We start from the raw sequence: 24,246 nt of genomic DNA on the forward strand, positions 1-24,246 counted from the left end.
TAGTCATGGCATTGTGTTGGTTAAAGATAACAAAATAATACATATTAATAATATTTGAGAATTATGGTTATATTTTCAAAACAATGTCAAAGTTGCATTTTAAACATTGATTCATAGTTGGTTCCTATGTTAACATGTTATTGTTTACCACAATTTAATATTTTTGGAATAAAATATCCAAAAATCACTAGAAGAATGTTAAATATTTTGTTGTACTGCAGTGTACATCAAGTGTCGAGCGAACGCACAGAGTAACATTACAACACAACTTTCAGCCCACTCACATGTATTTTAGTATGATTGTTTTGACTAAGAAAACAGCGTTACCCCAGTTTCAATGCGTCAGAGTGAGCGAGTTGTAATTCAGCAGATGTTTCATTAGAATTGAAGTGATCAAAACAAAAGGAGCGACTGCAGCATAATAAAAACAGCAGGTAAATGTCTCGGCCTGCCCTGCTTCATACTATAATGTTAATAAACCTTGAACACATCGGCTCATCCATGAACACGACTTCTGTCCGACTGATTTCCATCTGCTGTGGAGGCGAAGATGACAACTCCCATGATTCATGATCCGTCAAGCTATGCCTTTATCGTTGTTTTGAGTAACTTACATACTGTGCCTTTAAAAACTGAGGTGTGATAAAAAAAATAGTATGTGGTAAAAACAAGTAGTTAAAAACGTAAGCATTTGAGCAACTTACAGCAATTTCCCTGCAGGCAGACATGGAAATACCAGTGCCTTCGATCTGCTTCAGTGCATACTCCTTCTCATCCTTCCTGTGAACGCAAACACAACATTACTGCAGCTGAGCACACACATCTACACCCAATAAACCATTACAAACTCTAATACACTATTAGTGATGTATTTCAGTAAAATTATATTTCATAAAAAAATATTGACGTGAATAACAATATATTTAAATGATATGGCATTAAAAGTACTAATCAAGTATTAACACATCAGCTAATATCATTAAAGTTAATTTACAATAAATACATGATGTGTTAAATAATAAGCAAGCTGTAATTCATCTCAATACATTGATTGTTCACAGCAAAAGTCACAGAAAATATCAGTTCATAAACACAATTATATATGTCTACACCTAAAGCCTGTCACTGCAATACAAAATCTCAAAACTTCTCTCGCTCCGAATTAAAGGTCACTTCCTCATACATTTGTGAGGACAAAATCATCTGGCTTTACACAATGATTATTTATAATTATTTTGTATGATTTCTATATTTTTATAGAATTATTTTACCTTTAATCCATCACACTTTAGTTTAAAAAATATTACACTATTCGTTTAAATTAATATAAAAATATACAGAATATAATATATTTTTAAATGTCATATTTTCTCTTAATCTTCGGCAGAAGAGCGAAGCGAGGAGTGAATCAGTTTCTCAAGGCATGTGATTGGCTGTTTGCTGCTGATGTCACTTCCACGTTCATGCGCTCCAGTGAATCAAAGCTGACAGAGAAAGTTGATGATTATTAGTGTCATGATCTGATCGGATGGGTTTGGTTTTGTCAACTCCATACTAATCCCGGAGCGGGTCCCAGCTGAACTTCTTCTCAGAGTTAGCGAAGGATGAACAAATTAAGAGACAGGTCGTCTGCCTCAGCGGCTAAACTTCAATTCATTTCATTAAAATTAACTAAAACAAGCAACACAATTTTTCCACAGCTTAATTTCATTCATCTGCTTAAATATGTAAAGTTGAAGTTTACTTAATTTGTGATGGGACTCCATGAATTAACTGAAACTGGGCAGTGGATGGACGTTCAGTCCCCAGCATGCCTTGCACAGGGCCAGATCAGGTGATGTCATGTGTTTTTGAGTGAAGGTATGCTTGACATTTAAGAGTTTGTGTTGTTTTGTGGTGAAGGAATGAGGTCTATCGTGCATGTTGAGTCCCTCTGTGCCGAGTAACTTCTGACTGGTTTGAATTAAACTGAACGAACTCAAAGTGAATAACGACTGACTTCTGTACAGCCGATCTGAACTCATTTACGGTTATTGAACTGAAGCGGCAGTGAAGCTTCAGCGCGCACGACATTAATAACTATTACTGGGACTGTCATACGATATAAAGAGAAAACTACTGGAATAAAACGTTGTGAATTCTTTGGGTTTAGTTGCAGTGTTTCAGTGTGTCGTCGTCCAGCAATTATTAATATGATATTCTGATACTGATCTAGTTTACTGCAGTGTCATTATCTTACGCAGGTGACGCATCCTTCCATGTTTACGTCCGAACGCCGGCTCAGTATTGGCCAAAGCTGGTCACGTGATCAGCACGACACACACGTGATTCTGACGCAGGAGCCGGCCAATAACGAGTCGGCGTTCTGACGATGAACCTGGAAGCGCTGGACGTAAACAACGTATGAGAATGACACAGAACAGAAGAGATTGTTGAATAAAGTCATTGTTTCTGTTTTGTTTTTGTGCACAAAAAGTATTCTCGTCTCTTCATAACATTACGGTTGATCCACTGCAGTCACATGACTGTTTTAACGATGTCTTTAGTTCCTTTCTGGACCTTGAAAGTGTTGATTATAGATATCGAGTCATAAACCTCTCGGATTTCATCAAAAACATCTTAATTTGTGTTCTGAAGATGATTGAAGGTCTTACAGGTGTGGAACGACATGAGGAATTAATGACAGACAGTCATGTTTGGGTGAACTAACGCTTTAATATTCCTCTGCGTGTGGTTACCATTTCAATTAAATTGAAGCAGCATTTCAATTTAAACTTTCTAGATCTCAAATCAAGATTCAGCTTCAGCATGAGAGACAGAAACTCCTGCACAGACACATCAGGGGTTCAAGAGGTCAAAGGCCTCGTCCTGACCGTCGTGAACGAAGGCGAGTGGCGTGAACACATTAGCTGTCAATCAAGAGAATGCCTCCTTCACATTTATACGAGTATGACTGGATCAAAACACCGCCTGAACTGCTCGTCTTTCTAGAAAGAGGGTGATCGTTTGTTGCGTTTTGAGCACTGAGGATAGCAATCTGCTGAAACGCCTGCTCCTGTTTTTAATTCACTTTTAATTGCAATTTATATAATACATTTTGGATTCTTTTTGGATTCAGTGTGCAGTCAGTCACTTTTTTCTGTTTTGCTAGGAGTATGACTAGCAAATAATCTAGTATATCAGTTATTAAACTCACATTAGGGTTGATTCAGATCAACTGCAGTGTCTTCCTAACAGACCCGCGCTGTCACTAGAGTATCTGCACATACGGCACCATTCACCTGGTGTAATCTCTGGTTCTGCTTCATCTAGTGACTCCTGCACAACCGATGCATGAATGAACACTCACACTGATGAACATTTGAGCTCCTACACACATGCTGTATAAACTTCTGCACACACAAACATGCATTAATGAACTCCTGCTTCAGGAGAATGTGGACTTCTGCACAAACCAGGAGAACCGCGCGCGCACTGAGCATCTGAACTCCTGCTGGATTTCTGAACACATGAACTGCTGAACATCGAAGCAGAGAAACTCCTGCACTCATGAACACATGAACTGCTGCATGGAGGGATATATAAGCACGTGAACTCCTGCACAAACAGTGAACATCACGCTGGTTTGGGGGTGGACCGCTGAAGCGCGTCCATGAAAACAAAAACAATCACACACGGTCGAGATTAATTCAACATCAGTGACAGCAGAAGCGCGTCAATCAATCGCGTGTCTTACCCGTCTTTACGCTTCGCTTTATAAACATGCCCGTATGTGCCGCGACCCACTTTACAACCTTCATATTCAAACAGATCTTCCACTCTCTCCCTCTCGGCGGCGAGCTTCGTTTTGAAGTCGTAGTCCATTTTAACCCATAAATATTTCTTAATTTACAATAAAATAAAATATTAATTATTACATGCATTAATTAAATGATCCGATCGTTTTATTACCCCACCATTTCCTTGTTTGGGATTTTGGTCGGCTCCACTTAACGGTCACGTGCTCTGTGACGTATTTTATTGTTGCGGATGGCCTTCTGGGAACTGTAGTGCTCTCAGATCAATCCGCCAGTTGGAGTTAACGAAAACAGGACGCGTGTAAAACTACAACGCGCAAACCGCGATGTGGACGCCGTTCCGTTCCCTTTCAAAAATGCACATTTTTTTCTGGTTGTTGGTATGTACAATCTCTACATTAGCTACAATGAGTACATTAATAACTCAAAACGTTCAAAGTAGTGCCGCATAATAAATAAAAAGTGTAAAATACACAATTTTTCTTCAATAGACTAGTGAATAAACGAACACCAGTTACTTGTTTACGCGCAGCGTTATAGCAAAGCAAACGTTAATTCGTCTATACAAGGGCATGTGCGACACTCGTGTACCTTTACGCAACCTCTAATCTGACTGACAACAGTTACAGCCAATCGCTGCTGACACGGGGGCTGCCTCTCGGCCGTGATTGGCCACAGTGACGATGACGTTGTCGAGCAGGTAATAAAAGCCCCGCGCAGCTGCTTCTCTGCGCTTACACAGTATGGCCGGCGATATTAGCTAGCACTCGCCCACGGTATTCTCTGCAAAAGGGAAGACGGTAAAAAACACGGCAACTACATCTGGACTGCTCAAGGACTGTAACTAAGCTAATAAGTTATAACTAACGTTACCAATAAAGGACTAATTAATTGGGATTCCATCCGACGCTTTAATTTCTGTTGTTGGAGTCTGTTTGTCTCACGATGGAAGAGAGCAGTGCACACTTCTTCGAGGGGACCGAGAAGCTCTTGGAGGTGTGGTTCTCCCGACAAGACGAAGCCAAAGGAGCCGGGGATCTGCGCGCTATCCCCAGGTGAGTGAGTCCTAACGATAGTTCAGTCAGGCTGCATCTAACTGATCTGATTCCCTGCTGTTGAAAAACGCGTAAAACGCGACAGTCACAGTAATGGTTCTGCAGGATGATTGACGCGTGACTCTGTCACCGCGGCGCGATCAGCAGTTTTAGCCGTTTTTGACACCATCCCCCTTCAGCCATTCATTGAGCTGTCATGAGCTCCAGAGCTCCTGCAGACACATCTCCTGCTGTCCTCCACCATCTCTCGATCAGATTGATGTTCGCTGTGTTTGATCAGCTCTGCTTCAGTTATCGATTCGCTTCAGTGACTGAATGTTGATCAATAGATTAGCCTGTAGCTACAGCTAACGTTAGCTGACATGGCGCCATAGAAACGCATCAGTTATCTGCACTAATGAATGGATTCTGCGCGGATTTGGCCTCTTTTCTCCACCGCCAGATATAACGTGTATGGGGTGTAATGTTCGTTTCCACAGGGGCTTTTAGCGCGTGTTCCTCTGCAGCTCTTTAATCGCAGAGATGTGAACATGCGTATGTCACTGACTCTATTTTTGGGAACTGTCATGGCGGGTGATCCGCAGCCTGCATGTGAAAGTCACGTGTCTGCGTCACGCGTCGTAAGCCCCGCCCCCGCACAGCGATTGGCCGATGGTTCCGCTCGCTCATTGGTGATTTCTTTGTGCGCAGCTGCGCGCGCGTCCGTGGCTGTGAACTGCTGAATTAATGCAGACACGAAACAACAACATGTTCAATCAAACACTGCAGAACAGCAGATAAACACGTGTGTTGGTGTGGATGTGGCCTCCATAACAGTGTTTTATTACTAATGAGATGCATAAAATTGCTGGATAAGACTGGATAAACAGATTGTCTGTTAATGAACGTGATTATTGGTCAATACTGATATTCTCAAAGTATTGGTAGATTTATTGGTCTATTACTACCAAAAAGAAGTTCAGTAGTGATGACATGAATCATAATGACAGCAAAATCCTACAGTGATTCTACCAAAAAAGGGTCGTAAAATGACATAATGGAAGAAGTTTCCAAAAACAAGAGTTTACCATGTTTTCTCTCTCAGTGTATTTTATATTTATACTTTGGAATATTTGTAAGGTTCAGTGCTTCACGTGTCAATAACGTTAATGAAACGGCTCATGCAGTGAGTGTACGACATGAATGAGCACATCACCGTATCCTCCATTACTCTGAAGCCCTGAAAGCTGATCTCTGTGGTTTCTGTCAGGATGAGTGATGAGGGTATTAGTTTACTTCCGGGAAAGCATTAACGGTCTCTGAGACACTAGAAAGAGGATCATTCGAGTCTGAGCACAGTCAGGAGGAGAAGCGCTTCATTACATGTTCTACACACACAATCTAATAATACTTTCAGTTACTGATTATTTTGACAATTGCACCTTGATCAAAAATAAATCAATGTTTTAATTGCCATCACGGCTCATATTTCATATCAACAAGTACACTTAATATATTATACATTAGTTACATTAATACTGAAATAGTTTTTTCACAGTTTAAATGATCATTTTAAAAATGCAATGTTTTAATGACAGTTTCATACTTTGAGATTTTCTCCTGCGATTCTGAACAGACAAACCAAACAAAATACATGTCATTTACTAGAGCTTCTGACACAATATTAATTGCTGCAAGTCTGTTTAAAATGTTTAATTCGAATGAATTCTTTTTTTAAAAAATTGGGTTGAGTGAATGAATCAACGACTCACTCAAAGACTTCACTTGATTCACTACTGGATGAATCTGTGTTTTTGAACGAATCTCTTGCATGAATAATTCAATAACTATTAAGTCACTTTGTCTCCACCTACTGGTGTAACGATGTAACTGATACAATCTTTTTTTAAAGTGCCAAGTTACTTTCAAAAGGTGACTTGCTCTATTTTGATCACTACTGTAGACATCAGTGTTTATATCCGAACTATAAACATTTATCCCAGTACTTTTAGTTATAATTTGAATATTTGTAACAGTAAGTGTGTGGTTGACGAGATTGTTTGTGAAGCTGTTTCTAGAGCTAAGCTTTCTCTAAGTCGGCGGCAGCGCAGATGTGTGTGATTTGTCAAAGGGAATGAGATGAGATCATGTGGGTGTTTGAATTGAGATCACATTCTTTTAATGATTAATCATGCAGCTTTAATGTGTACCTTTTATAATTTTAACAACAAACCACCTGTAGTTTTGTAATTATGTAATTATGTTGATGGTTTATGCAGAAGAAACCTAATCTGCATGTTACTAGCGAGTCACGTTACCACTTTGGTGTATTCTGGAATCAGTTTGACCTTGTGACGACTGTAATTAATGCTCTGACACCACAGGCACTATATAGATGTCATCAGGGCGTATTTTAGCCGATTGAGCTGAATCCGCGTCCGACTGCATCGGTCACATGGTGAGAGAACTCTGATTGGCTGTTCAGTGCACGAGAAGAAAAGAGAAAGTGATGAAAGCGAGCAAAGAAATGAAGACTGCACAGACAGAAGCCTTTTCTAATCTTACATCATCTTACCTGAGCATTGCAGTGTGGGAATATTCTCATAACTTGAGCCGCCTGGAGTCCTTCTGGCGTGTTCAAGCGCAGCTTTCTGAGCGAGACGCATCCGGCGAGAAGCAACAACACAGTCCGTTTTCGCCGCCGCTAGTTCTGCGACATTGGCTCGGTGTGTCTCGGCCTTTACATGTCACACATCTCTCTTTATTATGATGATATGCATATCTTTATTTATTTGAGAATACGGTAACAAATATATTCCATAGGTGTGTCACCCATGTGACTCCACAGCGATCAGTGGGTGTGAGTGGGGGGAAATACCTTTCTCTGGAATTCTTGAATGTGATTGGTCGATTCAGGGCTCCGGACTGAGACAGAATGTTCGCATTTTGCAACCTTTTTCCTGCTGGTGCGAGTAAAGTTTGGCACTGGTGCCACCATCACATGGCCCAACTGATAAGAGCTGCCATCTCTGTTGCACATGAGAAACCTCAAACGAAACCGAACCACTCGCATTAATAGACCGTGCCGCGCAAGCTCAGTTTACTCGCGGGCCGATCTCGATCACGTGACGCAGCACTGAAAATTCGCCCACTGATCGCTGAGAGATCTACTGGGAAACCTTCAGATTGAGCTTTTCAGTCCACAAATCACCAACATTCACCATGGATTTAATGTGGTAACGCTAACTGTAACCATGGTATTGTGGCAGAAATAGTCAAATGACTTAAAGTGCTTCAAAAGTGAATAATTGCATTGCAGGTCGATTTAAGGTGTGCCCATAAATTTTCTGCTTGTGCTCCTAAAATGTGACGCCAGTGATCGACTTTCTGTGGTCGAATGTTTGTGTGACACCAACATTATAACTGCTTGAAGTAAGAGCGGTGTTGTAGGTGAAATCATGTAAAAATATGATGGTTATTGCAAAATAAACCCTTCTTGAATGCCACCCCCTTACAACAAACGGCCACCTGAGCTTGAGCCAAATGTGCAATTTGAGATCTCCACATGAGTTCAGCAAACCAGCAGCTGCGTATGTGCCGCAGAGCACATGACCTCAGAGACGCACCGTAACACCCACCCAGTCTGCGTTCAGACGCCCATCCTGCACCATTTGTGCTGTATCCTTAAATGAGCTACATAATCAGTTTATTTATTTCTGCAGAATGTCAAAAGTCTTTCTTTGGCTTGTTGCAATGTTTGGAAAGTGAAATATAAGTATGTAAAAATATAAATATAATACAATACACATATAGAAAGCAGCTTACCTACTCAGATTAATGTAGAAAATAATGTTTCCTAATAATAATAATAAATGAGGTCTTAATTTTTCTCTTTCTACATTTTCAGATTTGAGTGGGACAAACTTCTGGAGAATGTGCATTGTTTGATTATAAGTGTGACAAAGACTGACAAGCAGGAAGCTTATATACTCAGGTGAGCTTTTGACATGTCTGTCTGTCTGTCTGTCTGTCCTGAGGTCAGGTGACTGGACTGTAATGACGCACTAATCCTTCAGTCCTCTTCAAAGCTTCATCTCCTCCTCTCACTGAGCAATGCCTAAAAATCAACATGAAATTAAGATTTCTCCCCACAGAGGAATATAATAAAACTAGTGTCTCGACTGGTTATTTGTACTGACATTACTGCCCAAACTGAGATAAAGATGCTAAAGACACGCTTTGTTGTGAATATTGTTCAGTGAACAAATGCATCGTTACAGAGGTTAAATATGTTGCAAATGTCATTTCATATAGTCTTTAAAGACATGCTATCTTTAAGTACAAGTGTTGAATGAATGCTGACAGACACTGAGCTTAAAGCCTTGGTGTCTCTGAATGTTTATATCACGATGCTGATACGTTGTTATTATAACGCTTGCACACTGACCTTATAGTCACAGCTGATAAGCGCACAGTAGCGTTTCAGCTCAGATACTCAAACGCTGATAAGACTAGAATGACTGGCATCTGAGACGCTCGCAGTCATGGGCTGAATGATTCAGATGCAGTGCTAAGCAGGACACTAAGCCATTTATTAGGTCTGAGAGACAAAGACGAAGGGTCAAAGGGGGAATTCGGATCAAAACTATTCATAGCTGTCTGAAATAATTACTTTTTAGATATTGGCATTTATGTATTTCGGCTGAAATGGCTAAAAAAAAGTTTGTTCACCCAAAAATTAAGTTTCTGTCATTAATTACTCATGTCGTTCCACACCCGTAAGACCTTCGTTCATCTTCAGAACACAAATTAAGATATTTTTGATGAAATCCGAGAGGTTTATGACTCGTCCATAGACAGCAATATAATAACAATGTTTATTCTTTTTATGCTGGCCACAAAACATGATCATAACCCAGTCCTCTCTCTCTCTCTCTGTCAGTGAGAGTAGCATGTTTGTCTCCAAGAGACGTTTCATTTTGAAGACATGCGGAACCACCCTCTTACTGCAGGCACTGGTGCCACTGCTGGAACTGGCTCGCGAGTACTGCGGCTTTGATGCCATCGAGGTACCACACACACACACACACTCACACACACACACACACACACACACACACACTCACTCACACACACACACACTCGGGTTTATGTTAAGGGAAGGGAATTTATTGCACGTTATCTCCAACCGCAGTAATGCGCGACGATAACATTCGTAAGAAGTTCAGGTTTATGAGTTTGAGATTTTACAGTCTCGGTGAAGAGAGTCAATTTAGATGTGATGTCAAATTCATAAAGATTAATCATTGGTAGTGTTCAGTATGTACAGAGCCGCTAAAGGGACATAATGATGGGATGAAACACAACCATAATTTTTCTTCCTGTCATATTTTTTCCATCACCGTGTTCTGTCAGTATATCTCGGTGTATATCTTTGACTTGATCATCTTTTTCTTTTTCCTCTTCAGAATTTCTTCTATTCTCGTAAAAACTTTATGAAGCCCACCCATCAAGAGTTCCCTCACCGCAACTTCCAGGAGGAAGTCGAGTTCCTCAGCCAGATTTTTCCAAGTACGGTTTCACACCCATGAAAATGAGACACAGCAAATTGTGTTTGAAATAGTACTAAGTAAGTATTGTGTCAGACTGAATAATAAAGGTGTCTTAATTTATTCATTTACTCTCTGTTGATGCACAGATGGAGCAGCCTACTGTATGGGACGTCTGAACTCCGACTGCTGGTGAGGTTTACATCATCTAACCTTCCCACAATCCTGTCTCACTGCAGATAAACCATTATGAGGAAGGGTTAAATGTTGCATTATGAATTTATCTCTCACTGTGAGACCAGATTTTAGCACGTTAGAGAATGGTTTCATAAATTATTAGGTAAATACAGCTGTTCCCATTTTAGATTAGTCGAGCATTTGACTTCTCCTAAAACAAAACAATTCAGATGTTCATGGTTTTCCGGTCGTCTGTGTCCTGAAGGTATTTGTTTACGCTGGAGCTGCCGGAATACTGGGAGAACAAGCAGGCGGACCAGACACTAGAAGTTCTGATGAGTGACCTTGACCCAGCTGTGATGGACCAGTTCTACATGAAAGACGGTGTTTCTGCTAATGATGTCACTCGTGTACGGTTCACCTTCAACACGTCTGCTCTGCAGTGTCATTTCTGTTCTTTAATTGGTCCGTTCACACTTTGAACGTTTCAAAAAGCACGTCATGTTGAAACAAAGACCCTGGAAATACGTCTGTGAAGTACCGTGTAAATGTGACTTTAATGAAGAGCTGGGCGATACGGCAAAAAATAATAACATTATAATCTGTAATTATCCGTCTATCAATAATTACCACAATAAATGTCAAGTCTTTCAAGTTAAAAGGCAGATTTCTGCTCCAGGGTGAAAGGTGCAGAAACCAGACTGTTTTAACATGACAAACACTTGCCGAACAGGTTAACGTCTCGCAGATCTGAGGTAGAACATTCAAAATATTTATAATGATTAAAATATGCATGAGTTAACTTCAGTAAAATCCTTTTTCAGTCTTTTTTCCTCTTCCGTTTGGACTTTGAGCCGAGCGGATGAATGAGCCGTGTGACGCGATCAAACGAGCAGCGCTGTTGCGTTCTGTTTTCGGCACATAAACATCGTATCAAACTTTTGTTATAATTGTATTGAGGAAAATTATACTGCGATAATTATGGATTTATGGCGCAGCCTTGCTTGAATGTTGTCTTTGTCTTCACAGATGAGTGGAATTCGTGACCTGATTCCAGGTTCAGTGATTGATGCCACAATGTTCAACCCTTGTGGATACTCCATGAATGGAATGAAGACGGATGTAAGCAACACATTTAAGGCTGTTTCTTTGAGAAACGTTATCTAAACTTGTGATTAAGACCGGTTCTCTTTCTAGGGAACTTACTGGACGATTCACATCACCCCTGAACCAGAGTTCTCTTATGTCAGCTTTGAAACCAACCTCTCCCAGACATCCTATGATGAGCTTATCCGCAAGGTTGTGGATGTCTTCAATCCAGGGAAATTTGTGACAACGCTGTTCGTCAACCAGGTGCACTGTTAATCAACACAGTGACTTTTTTTCCACAATACTTGTGAATGTTTAATTCTCATTTTGGCTTCTCCTCTCATTCCCATCAGAGCTCCAAATGCCGCAGCGTTTTCTCTTCGGCTCAGAAACTCGAGGGCTACCGCCGCCTGGACCGCCAGCTGGCCCACTTCAACGACTACAACTTCGTCTTCACCAGTTACGCCAAGAGCCGCCAGCAGAAGCAGAGCTGAACCTCTGAAATGAAGAAGCGTAAGAAGAAATCTGGCGGCTGGCGGCGTCTCGTCGGAGAGAGGCGGTGTTCGTGTGTGCAGTCTTCTGGCTGTAGATCTTCCCTGAGTTTAACATTTATGCATTCTTGTACCTATGACGTAGATATTGTGCATGAAAGCTCTTCTCACGTCTCTGTAGATATTCTAGCCCATTCTTGCTGTGATCTTGAAGTGCATGTAGAGTTCTTGAACTTGGTGGTGTGTGTGAGGCATGTCACACCATCCCAATACATGCAACGCTCCCTTCCCTTCCTGCAAGCGTCCCCTCGCATCCCCCACAGACAGGGTTTCCGCCCTCACTAGGCAAGGACCCTGACATGCTCAGATCCGTCTCGTCTACCGACCAATCCAAAAGAAACTGCTTTCACCAAAAGTTCATCGTTTGCAAAAAGGTATTTTTTGGGGTTTAATGTACATTTCCCTCGACTTCAGTTTGATGCGTGACGTTGGTTATGTGAGTCACAAATCACGGTGTGTAGCTAGCTAAAGTTTCTGTGAAGATATCCTGAAAAACAGGTAAAAATATTCCTTGTTCATCTTGTTTTCTTCAACTTTGCAGTCGTCCGTATTCAGTGTAGTAGAGAAGTGAATGTTGTGAAAGTTGAGTAACTTAACCGTCACCTTCAGTGTCGACAGACTGTTGTAGTTTAACACATCTAACGTTGGTTAGTGAAAACGCAATGACCGTTAGATGCTCAATAAGCTGAGCAGCTTTGTACAGGTTGCTAATATTTCTATTTCTGTTTGAAGAAACCAAAATACTGTGATTTTCTTCAGCTTTCCAGGTGTCGTCTTTATTCGGAGTACTAGAGAAGTGAATGTTTCAAACGTTGAGTTACTTAATGGTTGCCTTAATTGTCAACGTATAATCTGCAATATATAACTATAATGGTGAAAGTCAACTGTCGTCTTCCTTTCCTGGAAAAAAGGCCTTATCGTGAATGTATTAAGTCTAAAAAATAAAGAACTCCAGTTAGTTGAAAGGTCACAATGTGTCACGTGAAAGAAGCCGGGATGGATTTTTCTGAACATGTAGCTGGTGTAGAAGAAACCATGTTCTCTGCTGTCATTGTGAAGGACCCTGGGACTGTCCAGCCTGCTTTTGAATTGAAACAGTTGGACAGACACTTTGCTTTCGTGTGCCGATCGCACAGCAAAGCATTTTCCTTTTGCTAAACAAAATGAGTCCTCTCTCTTTTTCTCTACAGAAGCTGGTAAGCACACAATAGACGCGCACTGATCTGAGCATGTCAGGGTCGGCCCGGATCATTCCACACCCCACGCTGCATAAACTGCAGTTTTATCATTTTTTTTTGCAGCAGGTTTGTCCACCTCTCCAGATCACGCCCTCTTTGTGCGCCGAGGGAAAGATTTTTTTCTTGCATGCGACTAGCGTGTAGCAGGATGTGTCTCTGCTTCAGCCCTGTGTAACGTCCACATGTTTAATTTCTGTTCCTGGTTTATTGGTCCCGAGCGTGATGAGCAGCAGGTGTGGTGTTTATTTGAGGATGATGTTTCTGTTATGACTCCTGACAGATTGGTTTGTGAAACCCCTTCCTGCTTCTGAGAGAAACCCTTCAGACCGCCACTCCAGTAATGAATGTGTCTAACTGCAGCTCTGCTCGGACCGGTCGAGATGAGCTGATGTTTACAGAGAAACACTGAAGCAGTTTAGTGTGACGGACACAACAGGTGTCACACGGACCACTGCTGGGAGAACTAACATGAGCATGATCGCATATCACGCCTGCCACTTTTTTTCGGTGAAGGGTTGGTAATTTCAAACTTTTTTCTGGCCTTTATACGTGGGATTTATACATATACACATTATACATTGATGTTGCGGACCAAGTATATATATATACTTTTTCTTTTTTCTGGCCCTATTCTGAGGTGGGGAGTGAACTTTTCAAATGATTTGGACCTTTTTCATCTTTCTACTAGTTCCTCCCAGCTTGTGTAGGTTGGTGAGGAAACTAGAAGGGGTTCTGTAGCGGGAATTTCACAGGAAGTTGGGAAGAGGAAACTTTGCTGTTCCAATTCTCTTGCTATTTCCTTGGTTGGTCAAGATGTGCTAAATATATCTGTACTAAGAGCTTGATGCTTTCAATAAAAGTTAATAACTATTAACTGTGTACTTGTGACTTTTTACATTAAATTTTAGCAAAATCTCTGATAAATTGTTTTACACTGCTGTATATCAATATGATGCTGGGCTATAAAAACATTTTATGGTACATTACTCAAATTTATAGACATTACAAAATAAATTTCTGATATAAATTTTTATATTCACAAGTTTATTTTTACCTTTCAAAGAACTTATTTTATAATCATAGTCTGAACCTGTTACCTGACACCACACCAACTAAAAATCAGCATATTTATCACCCACAATACTATTCACAAACAATGCATTCATTTTTGCTTATAGCAGCCATTTCAACAGCATTTATAACCAAAATAGGATTAGAATTTACAGTAGCCAGTAATAAAAGTGTTGGGTATTTTTGAGCATTACGGCACAATTGAAAATCAATTGGTATTGGTAGGGCTTCAATAGGTTGATCACCTACTTTCCCACAGAGACGGAAAGTGAGCATGTTCCTTAATAATAATCTACAATAAAGCTCCGGACTCAAAACAGGCTGATTGACAAATGATTACCTCAATGTGTCCTTATGGAAGTTCAAGGGACTATTTAAATTAAATGAACCTCTTCAGCTGTTGTCATGTGCCAGTGATCATCCCTCCGCATGAATGTTGGCACGCGTGCCATAGGTCACGACCCCTGCTCTACAGTTAATATTCATGAGCTGAGGATTTGTAAAATTGGCAGGAAGTTCAGTTATAACTGCTGAAATATTTCTGTCGAAACGTCCTGTCAAGAAATGAGTCCATTTGTAATGATTTGATTGTGCGACAGCCCAAGCTAACCACAACTACCCAGACTTGTCTCCATTTAAAGGTGTAGTAAGTGATTTCTGAGAAATGCTGAATGTGGATTGGTCCTTCCTGCTCCATACGCATCATTGGTGTTGAGGGTGCTGTATACACTCGTATAGGCGCCGATTTATGTTTCTGCCAGTGGGTGCCCAGCTCTGAAATGCGATCTTTCCGACATGACTTGAACGCACCATTATAGATAAATCCGCTCTTAGTTTTCGTGTTCCCTAATGGTCTTGTGGTGGTATTTTAGTTCAGCCGAGCTCTAATTATCAGTGGTTCGAATCTGCCCTCATATTTTTTTTCCTCACAAAGTTCAATGAAGTTCATTAATGTTTGCATATCAAGAGCAGGGACATGTTTGTGTGCATTTAGTTATTTCCCTGGAAAGAAGAATCAAGCGATAGATTGACGCGCATGTCTGAAGACAACGTTCCTCAGCATGATTTCAAAGACACGTTTCAGCGCTAGTTCGCTCAAATCAACGTCAACTGGATGTTTCATTTGCATTATATCCGTGCAGAAAGATGACAATTTCGACCAAAAGCACACTCGTGTTGTCACAAGTCATGCTCTCGCTGATATCTGATGCCAGGAGAGTTTGAGCGTGTGTCTGATCGACAGCAGAGCCACTTGTGCTCGCGCATCACCTGGATGCGCTCTCCAAATCTGCCATTCACATATCACCATAGAAACGCCCTTAAATAAACTATAAAACAGGGTGAAGATCGTGTCTGAAAGCTCTAATCGATTTTTTTTTTTTGTTATTTTGAATATTTCCAGCCCCGGAGCACCCACGGGAAAATACGAAATATTCTCCATATATTCAAAATAACCAATAAAAAAAAAAAAAAAAAAATCGATTGGGGCTTTCAGACACGATCTATGTACGCGTGTGTAATACATGTTCATTTTTTGTTCTTCCTTGTTCCTTCATCTTCACTTCTGCTATGATGAAGAGACATCCGCTCTTGCGTTTTGGGGGCGGAGCAATGAAGGGAGGGGCGTGTTTGTTTGGCTTGATTTCAAATACCAACAGAAATCACTTACTGCACCTTTAATGACCAGGACTAACTGAGAAATGAGGCGTAATAATGGGTGCGATGACACATTTCAAGTGTATTTTTTATATTTTTTTCTTTTGACTTGAAAAGGAACAGAAGTTTTTGTTGAGAACGGAAAGCGTATCTGTGGCAGTGTTGAGGCACACACTCATGAACTTCCTGAACACAAAGGGCTGCTGATCCACAAATTTGCATCAACACACATTTTACATTTTCACAAACTTTGCTTTTACTAACATTCCATAAATTTGCAATCTTCAAAATTTACAAACATTTGGACTGATTTTTCTTGACATGTAGGAAATGACTCCTGATAATGTTACTCAGCTGTACTCATGAAGGAATCAGCTCTGCTGACGGTCAGCTGTAGTACTTGGATCTCTTCGGGCTGCGGCTCCGATCCCGTCTGTGGCGTTTGTGATCGCCGTCTCGCTCTCTGCCTCGGTCTCTCTGCTTTTCCTTGTGTCTCTCTCGGTCTCTTGAACGCGAGCGCTGTCTGCCTTTATCTTTTTCTCTCCGACTCTCATCGCGATCCTAAAAAACAGGAGAAAAACGAAAACAAATGTTCTCTCCAGACTAATGCTCCATCCAAATATGCTTACTTCCATACTATATAGTAGTCAAAAACAGTATGTGACAAGAGTAGTACATCTAAATCCATAGTATTCATAAAACAGTAGGTGAAAAGTCCCTGGATGACCTACTTCTTCCGGCGAGATTCTGAAGTGTGCATACGATGGACGTTTTACTATCCCGTGAGGCGTCCCATTTTTATTCATACTACACACACTCATACTATATAGAATGTCATTCTCTAAAGATCCACTAAAATAAACACATTAAACATGGTTTTTATCATTTGTTTAGATTAATTTGGAATGAATTCTGTTAACGTTTATCTAACACACATTTAAAAAGTTTCGCTTTTTTTTTTTCTTTTTTTCCTATTACGGTTTAATCTCATGTTGTGTGCTGCTGGAGATACCAGATCGTCTCCATCTCAAGGTTTTCAGCGTCACATGACACTGTCGTTGGTTTCGTGCCGGTCAGATGAAGACAGACTGATCATTGAGGAAGACACAACAAAGATTATTGAATAAAATCTGCTCATTTTTACCATCACTGTATCTCCTGCCTCTGTCTGCTCTTGGGCTGAGAGAACGACTGACTGTGTTATAAAAGAGAAAACATTACAGAGGAAAACCAGTCGAGAACCACGCATCCCTTCAAATCCACAGCATCCTACCTTTGATTTTTTGTCCTTGGTCCTTTCGTTGTCCGAGTGTCGTTTCCGGTCTCGTTTCTCTCTGTCGTCCTTCCTTCTGTCATCCTCCTCTTCATCTAAGAGAAGCTCGTAACGAGAGCTTTAGAAAACAGTTAAGAAGAACTAACTTCTATCGTTCAATATCTTGAAATCATAAAGGACCCTCTTTGAAACACCTGTCCCAGTGCGAGATCATCACAAGGATACTCCTGCTTGCTTTTGACTTTGTCTTTCAAAGCCAGTTTGGATTTGTTGTCCTGGTCCTTCTCATAGGCCTTAAAGTCATCTTTGGTGTACTTCCCACCTATAAATCAAACATACTGACCATAAAAATACTAACCACTGCATATGCTTCCTTTAACTGAGTTGTATTAATAATAGTTTTGAATTTAATTTTGGTTTACTAACTTGAGCATTTAACACTGCAGATAAACAACAGTAAATGATGTGCATAAAAAAAAAGTCTGCCATCAGAATGATTTGGTTTAATTCCTCCAGAAGCGTCTCACACGATTGTGTTCCCAAACACCAGCATCCGAACACAAGATCACATGACAGCGTTCGTCTGACGCTCCAAAAGCAACTCATTTGTGATGGAGGAAACACTGCATGTTTTCCATGTCTCAATCAAACACACCGGATTCAGATCATCAGACGAGACTTGATCAGTGTCAGACAAAGGAGACATGCAAAATGTGCAGTGCTGGGAGCCTCCAGGAATGTGTTTGGGAACCCCTGCTTTACAGGATACGCGTTTAGCAAATGGGGACAGACTCACCTTTGCCTTTCCATTTGATCTTAGACACAGACTGGCTGAAGTCCACGTGAATGCGACGGTCATCTATCAGGACGTTGTCCATTTTGAAGTAGGCTTTTTCACAGTCCTCCTCCTGATCGAGTGATACACAAATGCATCGATTATTCCAAAATGCCTCGCCCTGAATGCACATTTTGATGACCTCACTGAGAAACTCCATGTGTTTTAAAAGCAGGAGGCCATGATTGGTCAGGACAATTATGATGATGAATTACAACAAAATCAAAGAGAGCGCATTATAATCAGTGTCTACAGAGACTGAACATTTGAAGATCCACATGACCCTGCTGTGTCTGTGTAGAGCGCGTACATGTGCTTGATCTAATTGATTTCAGTGGAAACTTCACAAACCTTTTCAAACTCGATGAACGCATAGCACAGAGACTCTCCTGTTTTCCAGTCTCTGATGATCTCACAACTGCAAATGAACATTAACATGTTAGATCAGAGCGAGCAGATAACACGCACACACACACACACACACACACACACACACACGCACACACACAGGTCACAACTGAACATTAGCACACTGGACCTGCCTAATATAACACAATTATGTGAAAATACGCAAAGATTAGCCCTTCAAACTGCAGTATGTTACATTAGTGGGCTGTGTTGTCACATGACTGCATGTTTAATGAATGCTGAGTACTGTCATTTGTTTAACCAATAATATCAATTAATCATATTCTTGTATACAGATATTTGTGAAACAATGAACCCTGCATGTAGTCAAGAAGAAAACACGGCAGATGTCATTATCCAGTTCATCTGTCATAACTGAAACAGAAGGTCACGATGAGCAGACAGCATTGTGGGATACAGTGTGTGCTGGGTTGTATAATGCACATCTGGGCATTCCACAGATGCAGAAAATACTGTGCGCTATAAATACTGTCGACTGCTAAAACAGCTTCAGCAGGAAGTGTAGAGACTGAACCCTCAGCGCCGCTCTCGAACATTATATAATAAAATAAATATGCAATAAAATACATAATTATATCATAAGAAGGATATGATAAAACAAAATAAAAACACATGGCATAGTCAAAATAACGCTAAAAATGTCTTTTATTGTGTTTATACACTTTAAATCTGGGAGTAGGAAAGTAAAAAAATGTTATGTTAACACTTTATTTTAGGGTCCAATTCTCACTATGAACTAGCTGTTTATCATCACGCATATTACTAGGATGTTGGCTGTTTATTGGTACTTATAAAGCACATATTAATGTCTTATTCTGCATGATCATATTCTACATCCCATAATCCTAAACTTAACAACTACCTTACTAACTATTAATAAGCAGTAATTAGGAGTTTACAGAGGCAAAAGTCGTAGATATTAGTGAGAATTGGACCCTAAACTGAAGTGTGACCAAGGTTATATTTACTTTATATCTATATTATATATTTATATTATTTATAGAAATGAGTTAAATTTTTAATGACAGATCACTCATAAGAAAAACAAGAAACCCTTCGTAATCTTTTGGCCACCAGGCCTAAACTTCACTCACAATGTTCAACCACAGCGACGAGGGTCAGACTATCACAGCGGTAAAATGTTCAATTATCTCACCATTTAATGGAGCCGAAACGTGAGAAGATGATCTCTAGATCTTCATCTGTGGTCACGGGATTGAGTTTACACACAAACAGCACGTTCTCTGGAGGTTTGACCTCTGCGTCTGGCAGATCGCCCACCTTTCAACAAGAAGCAGACATTCAAGCGGTGAACAGCGTCTGTGTCAGTAAAAGATGTGCAAGTCATGAAATCTACCATCTCCAGTAGAATGGCTTTCGTCTTTGCTTCCTTCTCCTTTATCAGTTCGTCCAGCAACTCGGCGTCTCCCTCGTCATCGTTTATGGCCTCATCTGCTCCAATCCGACCGCTCTAAAACATGTACAAGCACCGATCATTCAATCTAGAATCAATACCAAAACACATGACCTGCTTATTCTGCATTGAACAGACAGTACACACACTTACACTGCAATAATAATTCATACTTTCAAAAGCATTAAGTCACCACATTTAAAGGGTACTGAAGTGAACATCTAACCTGACGGTTAATACAAAATCTAATGTTTTAAATGTTATATAATTACATAATTAAATAATCAGTTTATGCATTTCCTAGGAACTGAACCCATGACCTTGGGATTGATTTTTTTTTTTAATAAAACTTAAAGTGTCTCTATTATTTTAAAGGCTCCTAATGTTGAGTCTCCTACAATAGGTTTACATGCATCCAAGGTCAAAAACATTTTAATTTTCATATAAATAATCATCATATAAAATTTCATCATTTCTACAAAAGCATCAGTGGAACGGTTCGATCAAGGATTCGGTCTCTCCTTTCTGAGAGCTGCTCTGCTCTGATTGGTCAGACGGCCCAGTCTGTTGTGATTGGTCAGAAACCAAACGCTCATTATCATATCTGAATTTCAGAAAACAGCATCTTCTCGACATGATCACAACTCTCAAGTCTCGAATCACGACTACAGTGATTGAGGGTCAAAGCACATGTTGTCCGTGGGCAGCCAATGAAGACCAGAGGCTCGCATCATGTGAATCTGTTACAAAACTAGGTCGGTTTGAGCAGGAAGTAAAACTGGAACTGCTGACTCGTTTCAGGCAGTTCAATAACTCTAATTTTTCTTCATTTTGATCTTTGAAACTTTGGGGGGAAAATCTTGTTTCAACAAGCTAGTTTGAATCACATGACCCTCTTCTTGTAGTGTGACTCGTACCCAAAATAAAACCTTTCTGTGAACTGTAATCATTATTCATGAACGGAGGTAGACTAACATAATGCCCAAAAATATTTAGAAATGCGCAAAACGTGAAAATAATCTAAACCCGGACCGTCACAGTCACCATGCGTGTCATGCACTGTAGAAATCAAACCCTGTGATTGAAATTTACCTGAAATGGGAAATCATGCTAATTTTATCATTGAAATGATGACAAACATCACCTCTAGGTTGGCATAACTCTGCCAGCTCACAGTGTTTGACAGAGAATGAAGACACTCACATCCAGCTGCTCTTTAGTGGGTTCAGGCGATCGGTCAGGAACCGGGAGGCCGGCCGGGTCATCAAACGGGTCGTCCAGAATCACTGTGTGATTAATCCTGAAACCACAATGCAGACACAAACTCTGATGTGATCTCTGAATCTGAACCACCCAAACCTCATAACTATGAGACAATCTAAAGCGTGGGAATTCTGTACTGACGGAAACATGTGAAACAATCTTTTATAACTCGTATGACAGCTGATATAACACTGGATCACTCCAGCGGTCTGTGTTTGTGCACTCAAGACTGTCAGGAAAGGGGTTTGTGTTGATGGCAGCAAACAGACTAACCTGAGAATCGTGTTTATACTCGTGTTCATGTGATATTCACCTACATACATTTTACTATCTGAAAAACATCACACAGACTCTTCCATTTTATGTGAAGATGCAAACAAGTCTTGAATCTATCACTGAAAAATAAATAAACTGAACGTACTAACTGAAAAACATCATTTCATCAGCTGAAGTTTAAATCAGATCTTAATTCTCTTATACTTGAGAAATTGTAAATTACACTTTGAATTAAGTTGCCTGTTCTGTCTTTCTTGTTTTAGTCATTTAATAACTTTAAATTTGTGGTTTTATTCTGTTCAAGAACAACCTACTTGACATGAAGAGACCAGTGAACCGACACGAAAAGACATCAAGCAGCGTTTGTTTGGTTTCTGAGTGTCATTTAGAGGTGGAAATAAATTATACCAAAATAATGAAATTAATCTGAATTATTTCACAGATATTTCTCAGTTCACCTTGTGGAAAACTAGATTACTTTATAACATGAACATGCCCTCAGCGGGACTCGAACCCTCTAACAAGAAGGCTAAAGACCGCAGTCGGTCGCTGGAGACAGACTTTTGTGTTAAAAATAAAAATCACTGTTGGTCAATCTCTCTCCCACCTGATGTCCTGAAAGGGGATGAAGTTGTTGTCTACGAAGGTCTCGTTGATTTTGGAGAGCACGTCCATGCCCTCCGTGACCTCTCCAAACACAGTGTGAACGCCGTCCAGATAATCCAGATTCTCGCTTGTGGTGATCAGAAACTGTGAGGCACAAGAAAACACACTCAGAATCCCATAAACAGCAGTGAAAACACAGACAGTGTGTGCAGGAGACGATCCGAGCCGCGGACCTGAGAGCCGTGCTGCTCGCTGCCGTTGTTCACCATAGACACAGTCCCCTTCTTCCTATGCTTGATCCTCGGCATCTTCTCAGACTCAAAGAAGCGAGCCTGATCGCCATACAGTTTACTGCAAACACACACACACACACATCATGACAGTGCACGTGTGTTCAGTCAGCACAGAAACACAACATGACCTCCTGCTGACCTGAACACAGACTCTCCTCCGCGGCCCGTGCCGGTGGGGTCGCCCGTCTGAACGATGAAGTCCCTCTGGAGGACAGACAAACCTCAGTCTACAGGAATATTCATTTATCCTACAGTAATCAAATTCACCTTGAATTTTTGAGATAAATGAGATTCTACGCAAACAACGCAACTTTCCGAAGTAAACACTTTTTGAATCTCCATTTGATCTTATAGAAATATCAAGGATCAAACTATTTTTCACAGCATGACGTCTTTAATGCACACAAAATGAAAGACATGCATTTATATTACCTGCACATTGTGAATCAGACAGTAGTTGTAATATTTGATTTTGCACAGTTTCAGGAAGTTCAGAGAGGCTGTGAATGAGAAGGACATTATCATTCAGTACATTATTATTATTATAAAGGTTAAATAATATCACCATGATAGCGTGTAGCTGGTTTACCACTTCATTATTAATAATAACAACTTGAATTCTGATTAAACCAGCACAATTATCACGAATTCACATGTTTATCAAGTAAAAAGTCCCGACAGAGATGTCTTATATTTCTCAGTTCGTTTTGTTATTGTGATAAAAGAACAAGCATTTAGTGCAGATACGTTTACACCCTTCGCCCGTCATTAATGTTGTTATTAATTACCTTTCGGTCTTTCTTCTGTGTATAAATCAATAACGATATCTCCAAGCGTCGTTTCCAATAACACCGCCATGTCGCTCCAACGTCATCGACACGCGCCGGACACACACACACACTGCACATGCGTGTCGCAGATATGACGTCACACATTTGACGTGTTTTGCTCTCATGTAAGGAAATTTTGGAAACATTTGACTAGCTTTATTAATTGATAACACCGACCCCACTTTTTCTTTGTGCTTCATTTGGTTTTACTAACAGGCCAATCCCTCAAATAACACCCTGAATCACTTTAACCTCTGACCCAAAGGTGAGGACAGAAGTGACACAAACACACAGGACTGTCATTTCCCTCAGCAGATTAGAACACTTAATATACTATACTTTAGGGAATTTTCATTAAGAGACATTTCTGATATATTTCCAGAATATGTGTCTCTGAACTCAAACCTGTATAATGTGTGAAACGTGATAAATGCTTCAAAACAGAAGCACGTTAGAGAGAAGCTGGAAGAACTGTGGCTGAGATGATGAAAAAGAGTTGGAAAGTTCCCAACTGTGTGTTTCTGGGCAGACCGTCTGAAGATTAGAAGAAGTGACACGAGGTCACCGGTTAAAAACTGTAAAATCAGAGAACGAGGGTAATTGTGAGATGTTCTGCATCTCCACCAATAGAGACTAAGCTTTCGCATCTGGACCGCCGTGTCTCCAGAGATTTATTTGGAGAAGACTTTTTCCACAACTAAGGGAAGCTTCTGAAGAGGTTTCTGATGGATACTGATGGACAGAGTTGCTTCTGTATCAACAAATCCTACTGGATGGCATCCAAATGTTTCTTTATTCCCCCCTCCTGATGCCAACCGTCCGTCAGAGAAACTCACTTTAAAGAAGCACCACAGATTAAGATACC

At 40.4% G+C, this 24,246-nt stretch overlaps 3 protein-coding genes across 9 annotated transcripts in view; 1 reads left to right on the plus strand and 2 right to left on the minus strand.

The window, feature by feature from the left end:
- LOC137016155 (cyclin-dependent kinase 19-like) overlaps positions 1 to 4,389 on the minus strand; it is a 30,365-nt gene extending 25,976 nt beyond the window's left edge. The window contains exons 1-2 of one of the 5 annotated variants that reach the window (XM_067380759.1): positions 3,737 to 4,389; positions 705 to 780 (exon numbers count right to left, since the gene is read on the minus strand). In XM_067380759.1, the coding sequence (XP_067236860.1) occupies positions 705 to 780; positions 3,737 to 3,864 (204 nt within the window). In that variant the 5' untranslated portion in view covers positions 3,865 to 4,389. The other 4 variants (XM_067380760.1, XM_067380762.1, XM_067380763.1 and 1 more) reach the window with 4 other exon arrangements.
- A 158-nt stretch (positions 4,390 to 4,547) lies between these two features.
- Positions 4,548 to 14,299, plus strand: LOC137016157 (S-adenosylmethionine decarboxylase proenzyme). Its single transcript, XM_067380767.1, has 9 exons — positions 4,548 to 4,852; positions 8,739 to 8,825; positions 9,774 to 9,900; positions 10,300 to 10,402; positions 10,530 to 10,572; positions 10,823 to 10,967; positions 11,587 to 11,679; positions 11,755 to 11,910; positions 12,000 to 14,299. The coding sequence occupies exons 1-9, from the start codon at positions 4,743 to 4,745 to the stop codon at positions 12,138 to 12,140; spliced, it is 1,005 nt and encodes a 334-aa protein (XP_067236868.1). The 5' UTR covers positions 4,548 to 4,742; the 3' UTR covers positions 12,141 to 14,299.
- Positions 14,300 to 14,496: 197 nt separating this feature from the next.
- On the minus strand, positions 14,497 to 23,496 carry LOC137016156 (peptidyl-prolyl cis-trans isomerase-like 4). 3 transcript variants are annotated; one of them, XM_067380765.1, is made up of 14 exons: positions 23,340 to 23,495; positions 22,984 to 23,051; positions 22,691 to 22,755; positions 22,492 to 22,609; positions 22,260 to 22,402; positions 21,317 to 21,413; positions 20,057 to 20,170; positions 19,856 to 19,980; positions 18,622 to 18,688; positions 18,232 to 18,343; positions 17,661 to 17,757; positions 17,436 to 17,553; positions 17,307 to 17,357; positions 14,499 to 16,723 (listed from the first exon to the last, which is right to left on the minus strand). In XM_067380765.1, exons 1-14 carry the CDS (start codon positions 23,407 to 23,409, stop codon positions 16,550 to 16,552), a joined length of 1,419 nt encoding a protein of 472 aa, XP_067236866.1. In that variant the 5' UTR covers positions 23,410 to 23,495; the 3' UTR covers positions 14,499 to 16,549. The 3 variants fall into 3 exon arrangements, with proteins under 3 accessions (XP_067236867.1, XP_067236865.1, XP_067236866.1); XM_067380766.1 differs by lacking the exon at positions 17,307 to 17,357 and having other exon boundaries at positions 14,497 to 16,723; positions 23,340 to 23,496; XM_067380764.1 differs by having other exon boundaries at positions 14,497 to 16,723; positions 17,307 to 17,553; positions 23,340 to 23,496.
- Between the last annotated feature and the right edge of the window lie 750 nt (positions 23,497 to 24,246).

This window comes from Chanodichthys erythropterus, unplaced genomic scaffold (assembly GCF_024489055.1).
Source record: "Chanodichthys erythropterus isolate Z2021 unplaced genomic scaffold, ASM2448905v1 ctg000380_np12, whole genome shotgun sequence".
NCBI classification, from domain to species: Eukaryota; Metazoa; Chordata; class Actinopteri; order Cypriniformes; family Xenocyprididae; genus Chanodichthys; species Chanodichthys erythropterus.